Source organism: Plectrocnemia conspersa, unplaced genomic scaffold (genome assembly GCF_051122295.1).
Source record: "Plectrocnemia conspersa isolate PC_06_02 unplaced genomic scaffold, ASM5112229v1 ptg000001l, whole genome shotgun sequence".
NCBI classification, from domain to species: Eukaryota; Metazoa; Arthropoda; class Insecta; order Trichoptera; family Polycentropodidae; genus Plectrocnemia; species Plectrocnemia conspersa.
In genome coordinates, this window is record NW_028277165.1 from 22,359,702 (window position 1) to 22,380,897 (window position 21,196).

Consider the following 21,196-nt stretch of genomic DNA (forward strand, 5'->3'; position numbering starts at 1 on the left):
TTTTTGTTTTTGTAAGCAAGCACAACTATGATTTGGAATGATAAGCCAATAAAAAATTAGAGATATATTTTTTGCCGGACGGATGGTGATATGTAGTATTTTTATTTAAAAGTTTATAATAATTACGTGACTGTTATTGAAATATATGTGAGACACTACTGACTGTTGTTTTCCTGTAGAGGTTCACCTAAACAATCTGCTACTGAACGAATAAATACATTTTTAGAAATAAAAATGATAAAATATATGTTTTTTAGTAAAAGATTTTAATTAAAACTTTTAGCAAATCGATATTAATATTGAAATAAAATTCGAAAATGTTTGTTTAAAATTAATAAATATGGATTTTCAACTATTAAAATGCCTAATTCGACATTTAGTAATTTTTAGGATTTCTCTTATTTTCAGAGCTATGGCAACACTAATACATTGCTAAAGTTCCGCTGGTCGTTGTGGTTGTTTACTCATGTGATGCTCCGTACTCGATCGTTGTAAGTTATCGCAGTGAAACGATCTTGCTTTCTATTTATATTTTATTGGTACAAAACGAGTCCATTTTTAATTCACCTAATTACAATATGTCAAGAGCTGAAAATGATATTTTATATAATCTCAGCTAGAATTATTGAAAAACATTATAAACAAATCATAATATTACCTGTAATAACCAGTATCTGATATTTATTTCTGATTATAATCATATATGTTTATGAATGTCACTATGATTTTAATTAAAAATAAAATTTATTTTTACTAATGTATGAATTCTAATTTTTTATATATCGTCGGCTTCGAAGAAGAGTGTCACATTTAAAAATATTAATTTCAATACAAAAATTTTAAAATTGCATAATAATGTAAATTCCATTGCTGATCTTGATAAATAATAGGAATACGCTACTCAATGGAGTATTGCAATTATTGTTAATTTATATTTTTGTTCTGAAACTTTCTATTTAAAGGCTTACAAGACGAGACGCTTCGTATCTCAAACCTTATTTTTTCATAATACCGTATTTTCAATATGGTATACTTTTTATATTCTCACACATTTTGCATTAGAAATTTGGTTGTAGTTCACATACCTTTAGTTTTAAGTATTGAAAAGACTGCATGCCTTTGCTTATATAGTCATGAAACTTCAGATAATTCGTTTCTAAATCAAATTGTAGATCCGAATCACTTATTAGATATGATTGACAGAAGATCTAAAATTGTGGATATCGTTGAATGAGTCAATTTTAGATTAATCACATTTTCACTATCATATCGTTTTGTTAGTTTTTAATAGCGTAATTTTTTATCACATCCGTTTATGTCATTGTAGGCACAATTTGTTAATTATTTCCACCGAAAAATATAATTTTTTAATCATAATTCATGATTATTATTCATGTTTTATCCTTTTATTTCTCCAACCTCATATTATTGTAGCGGAATCGTTACATCACAGTATTTATAAAGCATGTCAGATCGCATGGTTCTTTTTTGGACTATGAATGCAATTTTGAATGACATTAACCATTTACCGAGCGATATTTTTTAAGTTTTCCTGTTAGAAATGTTGCTCACTTGTGTGTGCACGTACGAGTTCAGATTTCTGCTCCTAACTATATGTGTGCGCTTGCCCAAAATGTTACACTTTTTTGCACACGTATGTGTACGAGCGCCCAAGAAGCGATTAACATTAAAAGAGCGACTTTTTCTTTCTCCTACTCTTTTTGATTTGTAGAAACATCATTTTAGCTTTTTTCAGAAGATGGGGGGGGGGGGGGCAAAAGTTGATCAGTCAATGGTTGTTTTTTTTTAATATTTCGATTTTATTAGGATTCATAGTATTTTATTTAATGACATGCATTTTTATGGCAAAATTCAAGGGGGAACAAATGCCCCCAAATGACGTTCCAGTTGTTTCATATCTTTCAATTAAAAATTTTCTAGCTTTCAATTAAAATTTTGATCCCATTACATAACTTTTATTAGGCGACTCAAACAACTTTTGTATGTATAATATTATATGTAAATTTTGGTTCTAATACATAAATTTATTGAGTGAGTACAAGAGTATAATAATTTCGATATTAATAATTGTCGTTTATTTCAGATATAATGATGGTGGCTAACTGACTATTATTAAAAATTTAATGTTGGGGTTAAATAACCAGCACCGACAAAATGAAGACCGTCTTACCCCGAAACATAAAATCGAGATTCAAATTGTTGTTCGCTTTTCTGTTGGCCGTGCCAATCTTATGCTTCTTTCATTGGTACGACAGCAGCAATAGGAAGTCATTAGAGTTGGATTTTTTTAAGGCAAACCAAAAATTTTTGGACACTGTTAACGCCACTGAATGTATATTGCCCACTTACGATCTATACGATCCAAGCATACTGCAGTTCGTGAAGAAACATCCAGCTCCTATCAATTGCGAGCAATTGCAGCCTTATCTTACTTATATGGATTGGGATGGAAATCTTTATCTTAATCAAACCGAACTTGCCATCAATAAATATAAAGGTAACGTTTGTATACTGATATTGTAGTATTACATCTGAATTTATGAAATTCAGCCAATTAGTTGCTCATTTAAAAGTCATTTGGAATGTTTTCGTATTTAAATTTTTTTTGTAAACTATTAAAACCTATAAAATAATTAATAAATTTAAAAACACTAAAAATGTTTTTGGTACAAAGATAAAAAAAATTAGTAGATGCTCTTGTTATAAAGTTTTATTTAAAAAATGAGTTACTTGCTTACATAGCAATGTAGTCCAAAATTGTCATGCTTCTTGATATTTTCATTCTTTAAATATATATTCTGAATGTAAAGCTTTCTTTTTCTACACAACATAAGCAGAGCTAGCTTAACATATCAGACAATGACACTTGTTGATGTTGTCAAACAAACGAATTCATCATTGACAATGGATGAATCCATTCTTCATTAAAAACGTCATTTCTTCCTGCTTTAATTAAATTCACACCACTTTGCTTGTTCATAAGATCATTGCCAAAAACAGAAACAAGTCAACAATGTCTTACAGCAACAGTTTTTATTTTTATATAAAGTAAACAGAGCACTGAATCTTGCAGGATTAGGATATTAAACACACCTGGCCTATTAACTATTAAAAACGACATTGTTTCCAACTGAGTAAAAATATCGCTTTTATTTTACTAGTCTTGAATCTTTATAAATATACCTCATATATTAGCTAGATGTAACATTACTTTATCATAGATTTCCATTATTTAATTTATTTTTAATTGATTATAATGTGATATTTATTTCAGCTTTAACATGCAGTTATGAAACTGTAATAGGGGACAAAATGGACGACTATAAAGTGTCATATGAAAACCAGATCGAAATAAACATATTTCCTGTAGCAATCAAGGAGAATGTGATAAGAGTAAAATGTATGGAAGTACTCAAACTGATATACATTATGATTCATAGTCAAATACGACCGCTAAAGCAAGAGGTCATTGATAGAAATAAAAAAATCCCAGCGCACAGGCCGAGCGTTTTGATTTTTACAGTAGATTCTATGTCAAGAGGCAACTTTATTAGAACACTGCCTAAAACATACAGATACTTGAAAGACAAACAAAATATTAACGTTTTCAAAGGCTTGAATAAGGTTGTGGTTTTAAGAATTATATCTTTTCAATATGTTGAATTTTATATTTATGTAAATTTACAGGTAGCCGATAATACGTTTCCGAACATGATGGCTTTGTTGGCTGGTTTCATTGGATATCAACGGAGTGATATGCCGCACGTACCAAAGTGGACGATTAAGATGAATTCTACAATGAAGAGATATGACGATATGCCGATAATATGGAAGACGTTTCAAAATTCTGGATATGTAACAATGTAAAATGAAAGTTATTATTTTTGTATAATACGCAAAAACTAAATTTATACACTTGTATTTACTTCAGGTACGCAGAAGAGTATTTGGACGCTACATTTAGTTTACTTGATGTGGGATTTTATGATGATCCTGTCGATTATTACTATAGATCTACGTACGTTAGTCTTAAAAAAAGCCTATCCCATTGGGATAAAATGAGAAAGAAGGATTATACACAGCGTAGATATTGTGTGGCAAACGAACCGTCTTATAAACACGTCTTAAATTATACTGAAGAGTTTCTGACTGAGATGGCAGATTATAGATATTTTGCGTTCAGTTTCTTTGTGGAAATGAGCCACGATGTTTTAACCGATGTTAAGGTAATTTTTAAAGTAACCAATCATACATAATATGTAGATGTTATATATTTATTGTGTGTTACAGAATATGGACGTCAATCTCTTCAATTTTTTTGTGAGAATGTTTGAGAGCGGTTTCTTTAAGAACACAATTGTGATAGTGATGGGAGATCATGGCCATAGGTTTGATAAAATTAGGAGTACCATTATTGGTCGAATAGAAGAAAGAATGCCTTTTTTGGGAATAATCGTACCGGAAAGTTTGGATAAATTGCATCCACATGTGCAGGTATGAATCTTAATTAATTATTAATATAAACTTTTATCATTAGAGCTAAGAGCAACTCGAATTTAGAATTATAGTCAGGGTTTTGTATGAAAAATATTATTTGGAACCAAAATTTGAAAATCGAATTACTTTATTGTCTTATTAGATTTAACTGCGACATAATACTATATACAATGCACAATAAGATGTTTGCCTCAAATTCAAGATAACTCATTTCTTATGTGATATTACACACTTAATTCAGTTTCATTATTAGTTTTATTTTTTAAAAAATTCAGCGTTTTTCAACATTCATTTTAACAAAATAGTAAAAAATAATTTTTAATTGCAACTTCATTATTGATTTAAATTTTTAGTTGAATCTTCTGTTATGTATTTTATTTATCTCCTATTCTGGCCTCCTATAGTAGATTATAATGGTCAAATTACACGGCCAAATGCTCATTGGACCATGCGTCATTTGGGATTTTTTCCTTTATAACTATTTTTCCTTTTAAACGTGTGGTTTTAAAAAATCTAGTATATTGAATTTTTAATTTCACGTATCAATTGATAACAGCTGTATGCAAGAGCATATCGTAATTGGCATATCAGTTATTAACATATGTCTGATATAATATGTGGCCATTTAATATGGATGTGTTACGTTTATTCAAATAACAACGTTCAACCGATTTAACCTTCATCTGTCCCTCAAATCGACTGTACACTAAAGTCCCTCGGGTCTTTTTCGACCCAGGTAGAAATTTTTGACTTAAAAGAAACAAAATGCAAATAATTAAATTAATTTTATTAGTAACGGTAATGTTGACTGTTTAGGAATAATAAAGAGTGATTTATGTGTTAATTATTTACATTCTAATGCATGTTTATTGTCCGATTTTGGGCAAATGTGACATCTACCTATTTTTTTTACCACGTATCCTTGCTGTTGGTACTTCTAAAGGAGATGTAGTTGTGCATTTTTGTTCTAATATAAATTGTTGGCAGTTAGCCGCTCGTGGCAAATGGGTCCGTCTTGTCATGTGTTCTTTTATCAATAATTCGCCCACGGTTTCAATGAAAATTCGCCTTCGATATTTTTTTTTATATTCCAATTTGGACAAACACATGTAAATAAAATAAATGCATTTGATATAGATATATCTAATATATTGGCAAAAACAGTAATTGACCATCTATTTGTTTTTCTTTGAGTACTGTAATTGGCTATCATTTTGTCTAAGGTATCAACTTCTCCTTTCGTTGACTTATAATCTAATATAATGTTAGGTTTATTTTCAGAACCAACTGACAATTCTTTCGTTTTGTGAAGAGTGCTGAACAACACATTTATTTTTTTTAGGAATGTATGACACTAAAGTTGTATCCTTTGTAAATGTAAATTTTGAAGTAAAAATTGCTTTGCCTTTTACTTCGAGCAATATGGGTGGAATTGACGTTTTATTTTTTCGAACAGTGCCAATCATAGTATTTTTTTTGTAAGTAACATTTGATCTTGTTCATAAGAAGTGAAAAAGTTGTCAACTGTTACATTTCTCCCATCAAGTTGTTGTCACAAATCTAAAACCACTCGCCTTCCTTGATTCCTTTCAGGTGCTTCAACAGCTACTTTTCCAGTGTATATATCTATATTCCATACATAACTATTTTTGCTAGCACCCAAAATTTAATCCCAAATTTAGCCGGCTTTTTTGGCATGTATTGTCGTAACGGACATTTTCCGCGGTATGGAACCAATTGCTCATCAATTGTTACATTTTCGCCCAGATTATAAAGATGTGGTAGTATTTCAACTCATTTATTCCAAAGTTCTCGAATTGGGGCTAATTTGTCAGTATTTCTTCTAGCAGCTCGTGTACTACGATCATCAAATCGAATGACTCTCGATATAATTTTGAATCGTTTTAGTGACATAGTAGCTCTGAATATATGTCGACCCTTTGTTTCGTGCTATAAATTTTCCAAATCCTCATTATTCAATTTATATACACCAGCTAACAAAAAAGTCCAATATATGCATCCAATTTGATAACATCAATATTTTTCCAATCCTCTTTATATACGCGATTTCCTTCCAAATTGGTATTTTGAATAATAATAGTTTTTATAATATTTGTAAACAATAATTGAAATGCAGAGTTCTGTTGATATGCGAGAAGCAGCATACCTTGTGATTCCAAGGGTAGTTCTAATCACGTTTGATGATGATTGACGGCCATGTTGAAGGCTCTAATTGCCATTCAATACCTTTATCTTTAGAAAGATATGGTATAGATCCAGGAGGTACATCAATTATGTCACTATTAGAAGTTTCAGTCAATTCTTCAATATGATCTGATGTCTCTGAGCAAGTCGTAAAAGACCCGAGGGACAAACGAAGGTTAAGTTATCCAGGTCATTCAGTAATTAAAATGTAGAATTTTAAACATTTGTTAAGAATCAAGTGTTCACTTGACATACTAATTTTAGGTCACTTAGACTTTCTTAAAAATTTTGCCTACCTTTGTCTTCCTCAATCAAAAATGTTCGAGGGACCTTTTTTTTTAGCTCCAGCATCCCTAAATGAACAAAATTTCCGAAACAACTTTATCTTTTTAGCTCTTGCAGGATTCCTAAATGAAGAAAAATTTCCGAGATGACCTTTTTTTTTAATGTCTACTATGTAATGAATACTATTACAACTATGTTTCGATTAATATTTTAATTAAAATGCTTTCATTGATTATAAAAAAAATATTTTCGAAAATACGGGTGCTAAATCTTTTTTCTTTCGGAATAATAGATCTAGGAAAACATCATATTCTGGATGCTTCCTAAATTTTTATACCGGGGGCTAGAGCACCACTCGCTAATTGAAAGAAGCTAAAAAAAGTCATTTCAGAAACTTGTTTGAACGACCATTTCGGGAATTCTAGTTTTAGGAGGAGGATTGCTGTGAGAGTTAAAGAAAGAAAAAGATTACTTTTTAAATTTTTGTTTAAGGAGAACAAATTACTGCGAGAGCTAAAAAAAGAAAGCTTAATCCGAAATTTTTTATTCAAAGACCATCTCATCTTCGAAATATTTTTGAGAAGCTCAAAAATAAAATAGGTCATTTCAAAAATTTTTGTTCAAGGTGGACAAAAAGAGGATAACGAAAGAGAAGTTTTGGGGAGGACAATCATTTTAAAAGTTATTTCGGAAAGTTTTGTTCATTTAACGATGCTGCGGGAGATAAAAAAAGGTCACCTTGGACGTTTTTGTTCAAGGCGAACAAAGAAAGACAAAATTTTTGAGGAAAACGTCTGATCATCTTAATTAAACCAATATTGAGATATATTTTTTTTATTGCTACACTATAATATTCCAGAAATTTAATAGTCTTTTTCTAAGGAATTAAATCGCAGTAAAAGGAATTAAAGATCATAAATAAATTGAATCCGTATTTAGTATGGTTAAGTATTTTTTTTTATTGATATTAACGTTAATAGTTTTCAAAAGTCTGCGTAGCCATTGTATGCTTAATCGCTCTAAATTCTTGGGTATAATTTTTATGGCATAGCATTTTTGTTCGATTGTACATTTTTACTTGGCAATTTTGTAGGAACCCTTGATTATAATAAAATATTAGTTACATATTATAATAGAATATTATATACATATCCTTTGTGAAACTGCCAAACATGCTAACACTGATACAAACTATATGTAAACGATGCATGCCATTATAAGAATACAGCACTGGTTTAAGAATATCAGATGTATCTATGTTTATATTATGTAGAATATTATTGTTTCAGAAATCTTTCAAAAGTCATTCGGAAAGATTGCTCAGCTGGTATGATATACACGAAACGCTAGTCGATTTTGCGTTAGATGATATAAGCGAAAAGGCTGTGAACCTTCGCCCCAATGCCATTGGAAAGTCAATAATCAGGCCTTTCGATGATAATAGAACGTATGTATAACATCAATATTCTTACACACATTCCATATTTTCTACTAAAACTGTTATTTTATGTTTATACAAGGTGTACAGAAATTGGAATTTTACCGGAATACTGTATGTGTGATAGAGAAGCTCAAATTCCAACTACCTCAAAGAAAGCTTTAGAATCTGCACGTATTATAATAGAACATATTAACAATCTTCTAAAATATTGTAAGAAAAACCATCTATATTTTAAAATATAGTATTTACGCTAATTACTTATTTAAAAATAAAATGTTTTAGCTGATAAATATATTAGAGATGGTGATAATAGAAGATGTGCAAGATTAATTTTGGAGAAGATTACATCCGCTTCGGTCAGTATGAGAAGTATCACTTCTGGTCCGTCGTCGCTTCTTGTTAGAGTTGCAATTGAAGTTTTACCGAGTAATGGTCTTTTCGAAGCTGCAGTTGAATACAAACCTACCTCGACCAATCTTTTGGGTATTATTTCAGTACAGTATTCACTTATACAAATTAATGTGTTATTGAATCAATCGTTTTATAATTTCAGGTGATATTAATAGGATAAACAGATACGGAAATCAGTCATCTTGTATATCGCATGATATAATGCGACTTTATTGTTATTGTATAAGTTAATTTGTGATATGTTGCAGAGCAGTTATGCAGATATTTTTTTTACAATTTATCTCCATCCTGACTATAGGATTGGAATTATTGGTGTTGAGATTAAATGTTTATTATCAAGCCTCAGATTGTTGATGCGTTTTGGTGCTAATGATGCTAATGATGCTTGGACAGTTATACTTGACTGTTGTTATTTTATAATTCTAACAGCCAGGTATATTGATAGCACCAAAAAGATCTTTAACAGTTTAGCGATTGATAAAAAGAGTACTTAATATAGCTTTAATTATATATATATATGCACAGCAGACTCCAGATAACATAGTGTTTTTAATCTATTTTTAAAAATGTAATGTATTAACAATAACTAGATGTAGGCCTCCCGATAAATTGTTTGGCCGAAGCATTCATAATCTCAAAATATCGCACTTTGCGATATTTTGAGCACCCTACAAGGGCGAATTCTAAATCAACGTCGATAATAACTTGAAGTTGGCGTTACATTGCGTTGCAAATCTAATTTAATAAGAATCAGTTATTGTCATTATACTATGTTCAGTTTATTATAATCATGTCCAAAACGTCATAATTCTTCTACTAATGAGCTACAATTCTTTTGATGTCGTATAATGCTAAAGATACTATTTTTCCACGTCATCGATTGGAATATTGAATATTGGATATAGATACTAAGTCCAGAAAATATTTTTTAATGTTTTATTTTGATATTGATTCACATTTAGAATGCCATTTTATTTATTTTTCATCATTCAACGTGGACTTTGCTCCATTTGGTAAGTCTGGGAACGAGTTTCTTGATTGTATTATCTTATAAGTCTTGTATATTTTTTTGCTACACATGTTTTATCAAGTTTTAATCAATCGTTAAATGCCTATTAAAACACATTTTAATTATATTTTTTAATGCGTTCATCAGTGTAAACTAGGGATTCCAATCCCGGGATCCCGGATCCCGGGATCCCGGATCCCGGAATCTTGGGATCCCGAACGATTTTCAATACCCGATGAGTCCCGGGATTATAAAACATAATCCCGAATTTTTCGGATTGATTGATTTATCAAGCACAATCGAATTATTATTGACAAAATCATTATATTTCGTGTACAAACTTGCACGAGTTGCACGTGTCATCTGTGAATCTTTGAGGCTGTGAGTCTGAACGTGCTTTTTTAGCAGCAGGCTGCTTAGGAACCAAAATCAGATCAAGGCTAAATGATGAAACGCTTGATGCTTTGATGTTACTTCGTGAGTTTTATTCAAAATAATGTTTTCCATTAATTGGGTCTATGAATGTACATATGTACATACATTGTCAAAAGTTCATTTTTTATCTTCTCAAATAAATATATAAGACCTTCCCTTTTTTATTTTTATTATATTATTGTCTATTTTAAGCCCAAGACTAAAATTATACATACTTTATACATTGTACGTTATAAAAAACAGATGTAAAAATATATTGTATTATTCATTTTAAATTATTTTTATCGATAAAATAACATGAAAATTATCCTGGGACTGGTCCCGGGATCGACTAATTGCAATACCGAAATCCCGGGATCAATATTTTGGCCCGGGATTGGAATCCCTAGTGTAAACGGATGGCCTTCTATTCCTATTTTCATCATGAACGTCACTTTTTCCTGCTTTAATTTCATGAGAATTTACTTGCCTGTTCATGTGTAATTCAGCAGCAGATTCTCTTTTTTCGCATGTGTATTATAAATACACTTTTTTTTTATCACGGTGAAAACCTTCAAAGCATTATTAGCTTCATTAGCCGGTGGTGTGGGATTTTTACCCACTAAAAACACCACGTGCCTCTCAACTGCACCTCGGTTCCCGAAATTGGTCATTACTTCGGTGGGCAGCCGGTCTTAAGCCTTACGCCTCCCAGGCTTTGAAGAGGTAGGCTCAAGGGAAAGGATGAGACAGGTCGTCCTCTTTGTTGAGCGATCCTCTTCATCGTCGACGTTCATGTTATTCTTTAAGCTTCATTACGGTAGCTGGATGTATTTAAAATACGGCTACCGTATTTTAAATACACTGCAAGCACAACGGTGCTTCAAGTTATGCCTAGTTAATTCTACTACGTCACTCATGGACTAGCGTTTAAGGCAGTGCTGCAACTGAAAAATATTCACATATATTTTTTAATAGGCTCGTATCTTTACTTTCCAAATATATCTCGTATAAGCAGTTATATATGTATATATTAAGACAAAATTAACTTAGAATACTAACAAAATAGACTAATGCTATTCACAACTTCTTAGTAGCCTTATTATATTATAATTTTATAGTAATTTCTATAAGATAACTCCAAATCAATATTTAATATCAGGGTATATCTGGTGTCTGCTGTGTATATAGGGTTACAAGATCATAAAATGCAAATTAAAACAAGACAAATGTTCTAACTTCTCGAAAAAGGCAAAACATTTTACTATTCTGACTTGCAACCCGAAAGAGTTCCTTTAAAAAAATATCGGTTACCTGGTCTGACTTGGAGCTAAAAATAAAGTCATCTTAAATCAAATTTTAGTATAGCTCGGCTGATATTTAAAATGTAAAGTCCGGACATGTCAAATTCGAAAAAAAAATCTGACATCCGGCATAAAAACATATATGAATATATGTTTTTATTTTACTAAATAATGAAAATCTCAATAAGTGATGGTGATATATTTGTTTGTTACTATTTTGCTTTTTAGTAATTTGTTGTTTATTGTATAATTTTATTTTAAAAACATTATATTTTTTTGGCCCTGACTTCTAATTTTATTGTATACATACATATGCTCATTTATATTTTTTTGTCAATTTATGTGAAATATAAAAAGTGCCTTTATATTTATTATATAGTAAACATTCTGATACATTCTAAGCACAATATTTCTTTATATTTTTTTATACATATATTTTAGCTATTCAACTTGATTCAGGAAATGCTAGAGAACATAATTTGATATTGATTGGAATTATACTAAATATTAATTATTATCTAGCTTTATATGTTTTAATACTCCAATTTATTATTTAATAAGTAATTTAAATTTAAATAATAATATGTGATATTCAAATACAATTACATATTTAAAAAATATATAATCTGTTTATACATATATTTATGCTGTCTGATGTTGGTAGTGTGCCAAAGATTTACAAAGTTTAAATATTGCTTTATTATGCATATGTATATCTCAAAAGATTTCATACAAATACGATTTTCTGCAACAATATTATGCACAGAGCCGGTACAGTGTGTTGTTTAGTTATTTATCAAGAAGAAAAAGTTTTATAAAATATTTTGTATCAATTTTTTCGATATTATTATTGATATTGTATTTAATAAACGTCGTTTGTGCAAGTTTCAATGTTATATTTTAAGAGTACCGGCGCTGTATCTGTGCCTTTAACGTTGTCATTAGAAAGGAAAGTTTATATTTGAATATGACTAGTCTTAAAATGTCCATTACTTATAGTCAAAAGTTTATATTGTATTATATAATATATTTATAGATGAATAATGTATATTTTCTACGAAATCTCATATTTAAAATCGAGTAATCCATGGTCACGCCTTTAACAAATTATTAACCATGGCGATCTCGATTGGGATTGCGCCAAAGGATTATTAATATTTAATATAAATATATGTATATTAATCGTGCTTCATGTTTGAAATTTTGTGTGTAAATTCAATTTAATAAAAATATTGCAAAATATTCATTGCTATTTTAATTTAATATGTGCAAATAACTTCCATTAAATTACATTTGACTTTTTCAACTATAATGCCTTCATAGATTTACGTCGAATAGTTATACAGTTATTTCTACAGAGTAAGAAATATAAAGTAATTGAAAAAAAATTATATTAAAATCGTTTTTGTAAAATTTGTTTTCTTCAATAAACATATTTTTAATTTAGATTATATAAATAAGGTAAAAAATGTATTTACAGTAATATTTGCACACGTGTTTGAATAAAAAAAGCTAATGAGTATTAACCTATAAACGTCCATAGGTTAATACTTCGGCAGTGAACTACTCCCATTGAGCAAAGTGCATGGGCATATAAAGGTTAACTGATATGAATGCTGTTTCGAGATACTTAGAAATTTGAAAATTTACATGTATTTTTAAAATTTATATCAGAAATTAAAAGTTTTACATGGTTACGCATTATTTTATCTTTATTACATACTTTTTATTTTTACTTCGGTAAAGGGACTCAGCAATTTCTAAAATATAAAATAGCACATTTCCTTAAAAATAAAAAAAAGTTTTAACAACAGTAAAAAGTTTTTAAACAAATTATTACATAGATTTTTCTAAGCGTGTTTTCTATGTACAAATTAATTGTAAGCTCTTTAAGAACATATTTAAAATACATTTATGTGGGGGAAAAATTTGCCCTCACATAATATACATGTATTATAAAAAATTAGTTAGAGAATGTAAAATACAAGTTATAAAACATTATAATTGTAATGAAATTATTGTCACTGTTTACTAGATACAATTCCACACTTACAAAAAAATTGACAATCCTGAAGATAGCGTATTGTAGGATAATATGGTCAATATATTTGAAGACGTCAATACCAGTGTAGCTAAATTGTTTTTAGTATTATGTATGACGTGTTTAAATTTTACTATTTTTAAATTAATATGTATTTTTCTTTTTCATAAAACAGATCCAAAAAAAAATAGCTGTCGTTTTATGTTTTCAAAAAACAATAGTTAGACCAATATTTTGTTATATAAAAATAATGAATGTTAAAGTATTATTTTATTTAAAAGCTACCTATGTTAGCGTGTAAATTAAAAAAATATTCGTAATTAACGCCGAGCTCGTAACACGGAATCGTCACCTGTCGACTGGCAACCCTGACGGCGGTTGAGAGAATTTAAATCGCTGGTCGTTGGCCGCAGCTTGGGCGGCTGTTCGGAAACAGTTGTTCGAAAAGTACCAGTCGCGCAGCAGTATCATGACCTCATCTTCGGCGAGCAAGAGCGATGACATCCTGGCTATCATCAAGGACTCGTCCACCAACACCTCTTACGAACGCTTGCGTTTCTTCGGCAAGGTGAGTTTTGTCCATTGTTTGCCGTAGATGTGGCGAGTATTCTTCGATCCCCATCATTATCGTTATTATTTAAACAAAAATGTCGGTCATGATCTGCGCTAATTAACGAATTTTCGTTGCCCTTTTAACCGTCAAAATTGAAAAGAGAAGCATCTGTACATTTTTGACGATATAAGATGTCGTCACGTCGACGCCATTTTAAGCAAAATGGACATTGCAAATTTGATTCGAGTACTATTTATGCCAGCTGCCAGGGCCTGCCAAACTTTACGCCAGTACGAGCCACATACGAGAATGAGAGAGCAGCCATCATTTTAAAAATTATATTTTATAGAACGACAAACCAACAAATAACTAAATGTGTTATTTAATGTCTGGCTTGTAGTTTCAAGGTACTTTAATCTGATTTTGTACTGAAAATACTTAAAATGTGTTATGTTTATATGAGCGAACAATATAAAAAATATACATTTTTCACAAACACTTTTATTTTAGTTCTTCGTCAATTCAAAAAATAGTCTACCTACTTTATAAACTTCATATTTCTGTAAAAATCTGTAATTCAATTTTGTACATTTTATTCAGAGGTTTCACCATCTTTTGTGTTCTCTGCGAAACAAATCAATTACCATCTATTTCATCGCTGCTATCTTTATTTTCACCATTTGTCATGTTTCTAAAACTAAACCATTCTCCAGATTATCAATGACTATCTGACCACTGAATGTCAGTTATATTCTAAATAAAATTACATTTGTAATTTTCTTATTATGCTTTTATTGTCATTACTATTTTCTAATAAAAAAATAATATTCATACATGTACAATATTTGTTTATTTCAATATCTGGTTTAATAATGAAATGCAAAGAGTATATTTTACTCTCCAAAAAAAAGTTATAAACAGAGAATATTCTTAGGGTGCAGGATATTTTTCATTTTCAACTTATTATATTGCTATTTTAGCAATTGTACAATAAAATTGTATAGAAGCGTCTCTTCAGTTTGGAGCTAAATAATAAAAAAAAGTGACATTAAATGATTAATACTGTTATCAATTATATAAATTTTCTTATTAAAATACCAATATAACCAGGGATATTATTTCAGCTTTTTCCAGGGGGAGAGGGGGCAAAAGTTGGTCAATTAGTGGTCGTATTTCAAGCATTTTTCTACAATATTACGACTTACAATAAGCGAGAATCGAATGAAGCATATTCAATTTCAAATTAATTGTAGCACATCTAAACAAAATTTTGACCAATAGCAGAGCGCAAAAAACAATTATCCCTTCTCAGAAGTGGTAATTGTTTTTGCGCCCTCCTATTGACCAAAATTCGGTTTGAATATACTTTTCCCGATACTCTCATATCAGAAGTCCGTAGTAATATCAGTATAGATAGCTATCATATTTTTGGGTGTAAACAGTAAATGTACGTTTTGCAACTGTCAAATAGATTTTCATAGAAATTTTAGAGCAATATATAATTTGACTAGTAGAAATATGTATCTATTGGTGAAACCGTATTTGGACTTCACTAGTGAAAATATAACTACTTAAAAATACACATTCACTTTAACATTTATACATAGTAAGTAAATAAATATTGATTAGTGTGTAAATGTATGTATTACTATTTACTAGCACCTGCCAGATAAATGATATTTTCACTGGTAAAAATATATATATCTACTAGTGAAAATGTATTCTGAATGATTTCACCGAAATCACATGTATTAAAAAATATTTTCAACATAGATTCGATTTCTTTGAGGGATAACCCGATATTTTCTGATTTAAAGGGGAGGGGGAACAAAAGTTCGCCAGTCAGTAGTCGTTTTTTAATATTTCAATTTCAATAAGATTCATAGTATGACATAAAATAAAAATGACATGCATTTTTATTGCCAAATTCAAGGTGAGGCAATGCTGAGTGCATCATTTCCCTCGATTGTTTGCTCTCATTACAAATACAAATTGATAAACATTAATGATGTAAAACAAATTTTAGATAAAATTTCTTCAAATAATACTTCTATGTGGTCAATTATAATAATGTAAAATGTGGATTTTTTAAAGAAAAATAACTTTGAAACAAGCGATTATATAAGTAGATAAGCTAAAAAATATATTTAATTTATTACGCATAATAAATAGAATTGCCATAGAAGTGAAACAGCTGCACGATCAACCGGCAATGCATTCCGCATAGTTTACTATAAATGCTTATTAGGATGTAATTAAACCTCGATAGCATTCGAGTGCTTATAAGTATCTATTGAGTTGTCATGTTTTCATATTTATTGTTTCAGGGAGGATTCGCTAAGTGTTATGAAATCAAAGACATGCAAACCAAGAAGGTTTACGCCGGAAAGATAGTGTCGAAAAAATTAATGGTCAAGGCCAGTCAAAAGGACAAGATGACCATGGAAATAGCCATCCATCGTTCGCTGAGACATAAGCACGTTGTAGGATTTCACAGTTTCTTCGAAGACAGTCAAAACATTTATATTGTTTTGGAACTGTGCAAAAAGAGAGTACGTTCCTGTTGCTTTATATTTTTCAACTTGCGTAATTATCAACTGATCCTTTTTTTCATCCGTGTTTCTAGTCGATGATGGAGCTTCACAAGAGACGCAAGGCTATAACCGAACCGGAGACGAGATTTTACATGAGTCACATTTTGTCGGGCGTCGAATACCTTCACAAGTGTAAAATTATACATAGAGATCTTAAATTAGGAAATTTGTTTTTGGATGATAATCTTCACGTTAAAATTGGCGATTTCGGTCTGGCGACTAAAATTGAATTTGAAGGTAAATGAAACTGCTTTGTGTATTTGTTTATGTATCTATATTTATAAAAAAATACATATGATTTTAGGAGAGAGAAAGAAAACTTTGTGCGGCACGCCTAATTATATTGCGCCGGAAATTTTACACAAAGGTGGTCATTCTTTCGAAGTCGACGTCTGGAGCATCGGGTGCATTATGTATACGTTACTCGTGGGAAAGCCACCGTTTGAAACTTCTTCGTTGAAAGATACATACAAAAGAATAAAAACGTGCCAATATAGGTATTGATAAACAAATTTATAACCGAGAATGTAAAAAGTCAAAATAATGATAATCAAATAATTCGAAAGGTGAATTAAAATTTAGGAGACTTGTTCGATATTGTGTTCTTAACAAAGGCACAATGTTACTGAAAAATTGAATGTAAATTTTTTTTCTCGATTTATAGAGCGAATAATAAATTAGGGGTGGCGCAATTATATCAGAAGCCCAGATTTTGTTTCAAGCGAATCGAAATTTTCCAACAACGCAATGTGCGTATTGTGGACAGGTTTATTACTGCATAAGCTGCTGTGTATATGATTCAACTTACTGCTAAAACCAAAAGACATATCAATTTTCGAGTTGCGTTAAATGTTATATGTTAAAAAGTCCACAGAACATATGTAACTTTCAAAATATCCAATTTTTTCTCTCCTAGCTTCCAAAAAGAAAACTAAAATGATCCATTAGGACGATCAACGTAACTCGGAGTATATTCAAAGTAATGAATGAGGTTTCAGTTGACGCTTGTAATAATGAAAATGAGAGAAATATAATTTTTTTTGTTAGCAAGTTTATTAGTATTCTTATCGATGTATTATTCCCTGAAGCAAATACCTATCATAGTCCATATCACACATTTTCGAAAGAAAGCGTATTAGAATTTAGTGAATATATTTACATTTTTAAAAATGATTCTTTTATGCGTTTCTATTTACAAACTTTCTTGTTTTTTAGTGTGCCATCTAATGTGCACAGTTTGGCCGCTGATATGATCACGCAATCACTCCAGCCCGATCCCAATTTGCGTCCGTCAGTGTGCGATTTAATGCAGCACGCATTTTTCACAGCCGGCATTCTGCCGTCAGCTCTGCCGATATCATGTCTGACTACAGCTCCGATTATGGATCAGCTGCAAATAATGGAATATCCAAACAGGCGTCCATTGCACGAAGTAAACGGTGGTTAGTATTCACCATTGTAATGTGTTAGATTGAATCATGTTATTCATTAAAAGCTAATTATTGCAACAGGACCCATGGTCGTGGAACCGTCACCGAAGAAGAATAAGAAAACTCCAGTTCCGCAATTGCCACAGATCAATTCGCGTCAACAAGCAACTAAGTACGTCAACCATCTCAAATCGTTGATAAGTCAGCTCAGCTCCCTTCTTACGCACATGGTAATTTCAGCAAAGCGGCCATAATATATATTAAAAAAAAGTTGCTTTATAATTTTTTTTAATAACATTACCAGCCAACCAATCCGCCTGGATTATTCAAAGAGGATGCTTGCGATCCTGCCGCCCAGCCGTTGGTGTGGGTTAGCAAATGGGTGGACTATTCCGACAAATACGGATTTGGTTATCAATTATGCGACGAGAGCGTCGGAGTCATCTTCAATGATACCACCAAGCTCATCATGCTCGGAAATGGAGTGTAAGTTATTTTTGAGATTTAAGAATATATTTTAAATAATTATTAATTTTACATGTCACATTGTGTTTTCATAAAATACAACAATATTTTAGATTTAATAATTACTAATTCATATGCATCAACGATTTCCAGACTTGTTCAGATTCAGTGTTGTTACAATACATATTATAATATGTTGACACATTGGGCTAACATTTTTTACAATGGTTGATTAAAAAAAAAACGTACCTATCGCTGTAATACGATTTAACGCTTGCGTGTACCGTAATTGATGTATAATTTTTTAGGAATGTCCATCATATAGACCGTCCCGGTCATGAGACATATATGACCATGTCGAATTATCCCAGCGAACTAGACAAGAAGATTAAGCTCCTTAATTACTTCAAAAAGTATATGAGTGTACATCTTATGAAAGCAGGTTAGCTCAAGATTTTTTTTGTGTGGTACGATTTAAGTCATTTAATCGTTGTTTTGAAAATGATTCAGGTGCATCGATTCCTGTCAGAGAAACTGATGCCATATCTCGAGTTCCTTATTTGCACGAATGGTATAGGACGAATTCCGCTGTCATTATGCAGCTAACTAATGGGACAGTTCAGGTATGTTGATTTTTTAAATATATTGTATTTATTGCGGTTTAATTCTGTATGCTTACTTTTTTTTGACAGATCAATTTCCAAGACCACTCCAAGATAATCCTATGCCCATTGATGTCGGCCGTGACGCACATAGACACGCAGCAAAACTTCCGTACTTTCCGATTTACGACCCTCACTGACGTCGGCTGTCCGACAGAGTTACGCCTCAATTTACGTTATGCTTTAGAGAAAATTGAGTATTTGATACCAAAAAATACGGCGTGAGCGAGTTAAAAATTTTAATTATTGAAAATTTTGCTCTTTATATACATATATATTGCGATTCACCAATCTCTTATAGCTAGTTTAAACTATGAATTATAAGCAAGCAAGTAAAAGGATTCTAAAGTTGATAGAAAATTAAAAAAATAAAATTTTTGGTGATCGTATTCATTAGATTTTGAACATTTTGGATTAGGACTCTGTCTTAACATCTTGACTGCCTTAGTTCCTTTTTTTACAATACTTTTAATTTTTGGGTTTTATAACTGTTTAATTTTTAGAACTACCTTTTTAGTATTTTCATTTTGTAATTGAAAGTTTATTTTTGACATTAATTAATATACAAGATGAACTCGCATATAGGATAATGACTTAAAATTGTTGCGGTGATTTTTAGAGTGCGTTGAGACTGTAAAATGTGATCATTTTACTATATATGTATGATATTTAAATATGGTTAAAAAAAGTCGAGAGTTTGTGTTTAACGTATTATAATTTTATTCGCTGACATTGTGCGACATACATATACTTTTTGTTATTTGTAATAAAACTGTTTAAGTATACAGGTAAAAGGTAACATTTAAATAATAATCAAATAGCTTAATGTTAATTTAGGTATACAGTGAATCGATCGGTAGAATTGTTGGATTTTTATGCAGTCTGATTTAAGAAATTATCGTAAATCCTGAGCCTAGACTGATTCACAATGTTTTGTGACTAAATTTATTCTCAATATTTTTGAATAAAACAATATAAGTTCGAAATAATAATTCTCATTTTATTGCGATTTATTTAGTTCTAACTTGAATATTTTAAATTAATAATTCTGATTCTAAAATATAATTTTTTTAAAAGTAAATTTTATTCTTGTAATAATGTTAAATTTTTATGATTTGTTGTTGAAGTGGCTTCAATAAGTTGATCACAAATAGTGTTGTATTGTAAAACTTGTCAATGCTATATTTGTATTATTAATTTTTTGTATTTATTAAAGAAATATGTTCATTATCTTCTGAATTTTTGTTTATACATATTTATTATCATTAAACAATTTGCAATTAAAATTAAATAAAATTCGTTATCATTTTAAATTTGATCTAATACAATTAATAAACACAATTGAGATATTACTATTATTATATATATTGACAGATATTATCCATAACAATATCAATAATAGATGTATTTTTTATTTAGGATGACCGATTTTGAATTCCTTTTACCTTCCTCAATCGTTCTATTGTTTCATTTAGTATGGGTTAGGGGTATAAAAGTTTAGTGCTTGCTCTATTTTTTGCACAATTAATATATAGCTTAATACATAATGTGGATATACATAAATATAATATAATGAATTAAAGTAATTATTATAATATAATATAAACATAGAGTTAAACATTACAAATTACTATAATATATGATTTTGCGAGATTAATTTAAAGTACAGGTTGGTCCAATGTTGGCAGCACTATATGTCAGACAGCTGTCAATAATCACGCGTGTTCAAAGTGTCAAATGTTAGTTTGCAACAATACATAATAGATCGCTTATACACCGCTCAACGCGTTAAAATTGTTCAATTGCTCTACAGAAATAACAATTTGTACAAACTGTGTATCGAAATTTACAGGATTATGATAAA

At 30.3% G+C, this 21,196-nt stretch overlaps 2 protein-coding genes across 2 annotated transcripts; both read left to right on the plus strand.

Moving 5' to 3' along the window:
- The first annotated feature begins 409 nt into the window (after positions 1–409).
- Positions 410–11,994, plus strand: LOC148239254 (uncharacterized). Its single transcript, XM_088189867.1, has 10 exons — positions 410–491; positions 2,105–2,518; positions 3,296–3,645; positions 3,709–3,884; positions 3,953–4,247; positions 4,312–4,515; positions 8,298–8,455; positions 8,529–8,659; positions 8,732–8,932; positions 9,003–11,994. Exons 2-10 carry the CDS (start codon positions 2,176–2,178, stop codon positions 9,089–9,091), a joined length of 1,947 nt encoding a protein of 648 aa, XP_088045993.1. The 5' UTR covers positions 410–491; positions 2,105–2,175; the 3' UTR covers positions 9,092–11,994.
- Positions 11,995–13,983: 1,989 nt separating this feature from the next.
- polo (Serine/threonine-protein kinase polo) lies at positions 13,984–20,628 on the plus strand. Its single transcript, XM_088190363.1, has 10 exons — positions 13,984–14,196; positions 16,509–16,733; positions 16,808–17,012; positions 17,080–17,272; positions 17,991–18,217; positions 18,287–18,435; positions 18,510–18,691; positions 18,979–19,112; positions 19,181–19,293; positions 19,363–20,628. The coding sequence occupies exons 1-10, from the start codon at positions 14,098–14,100 to the stop codon at positions 19,555–19,557; spliced, it is 1,722 nt and encodes a 573-aa protein (XP_088046489.1). The 5' UTR covers positions 13,984–14,097; the 3' UTR covers positions 19,558–20,628.
- The last annotated feature ends 568 nt before the right edge of the window (positions 20,629–21,196 follow it).

What these genes read in the sequence shown, in the direction of transcription:
- LOC148239254 (XM_088189867.1), top strand. Translation starts at nt 2,176, where the DNA reads ATGAAGACCGTCTTACCCCGAAACATAAAATCGAGATTCAAATTGTTG. An exon ending in TTTTCAAAGGCTTGAATAAG is followed by an intron (nt 3,646 to 3,708) that starts GTTGTGGTTTTA and finishes GTAAATTTACAG; the next exon opens with GTAGCCGATAATACGTTTCC. An exon ending in AATTGCATCCACATGTGCAG is followed by an intron (nt 4,516 to 8,297) that starts GTATGAATCTTA and finishes TTATTGTTTCAG; the next exon opens with AAATCTTTCAAAAGTCATTC.
- polo (XM_088190363.1), top strand. Translation starts at nt 14,098, where the DNA reads ATGACCTCATCTTCGGCGAGCAAGAGCGATGACATCCTGGCTATCATC. An exon ending in TGGAACTGTGCAAAAAGAGA is followed by an intron (nt 16,734 to 16,807) that starts GTACGTTCCTGT and finishes CCGTGTTTCTAG; the next exon opens with TCGATGATGGAGCTTCACAA. An exon ending in TGTACATCTTATGAAAGCAG is followed by an intron (nt 19,113 to 19,180) that starts GTTAGCTCAAGA and finishes AAAATGATTCAG; the next exon opens with GTGCATCGATTCCTGTCAGA.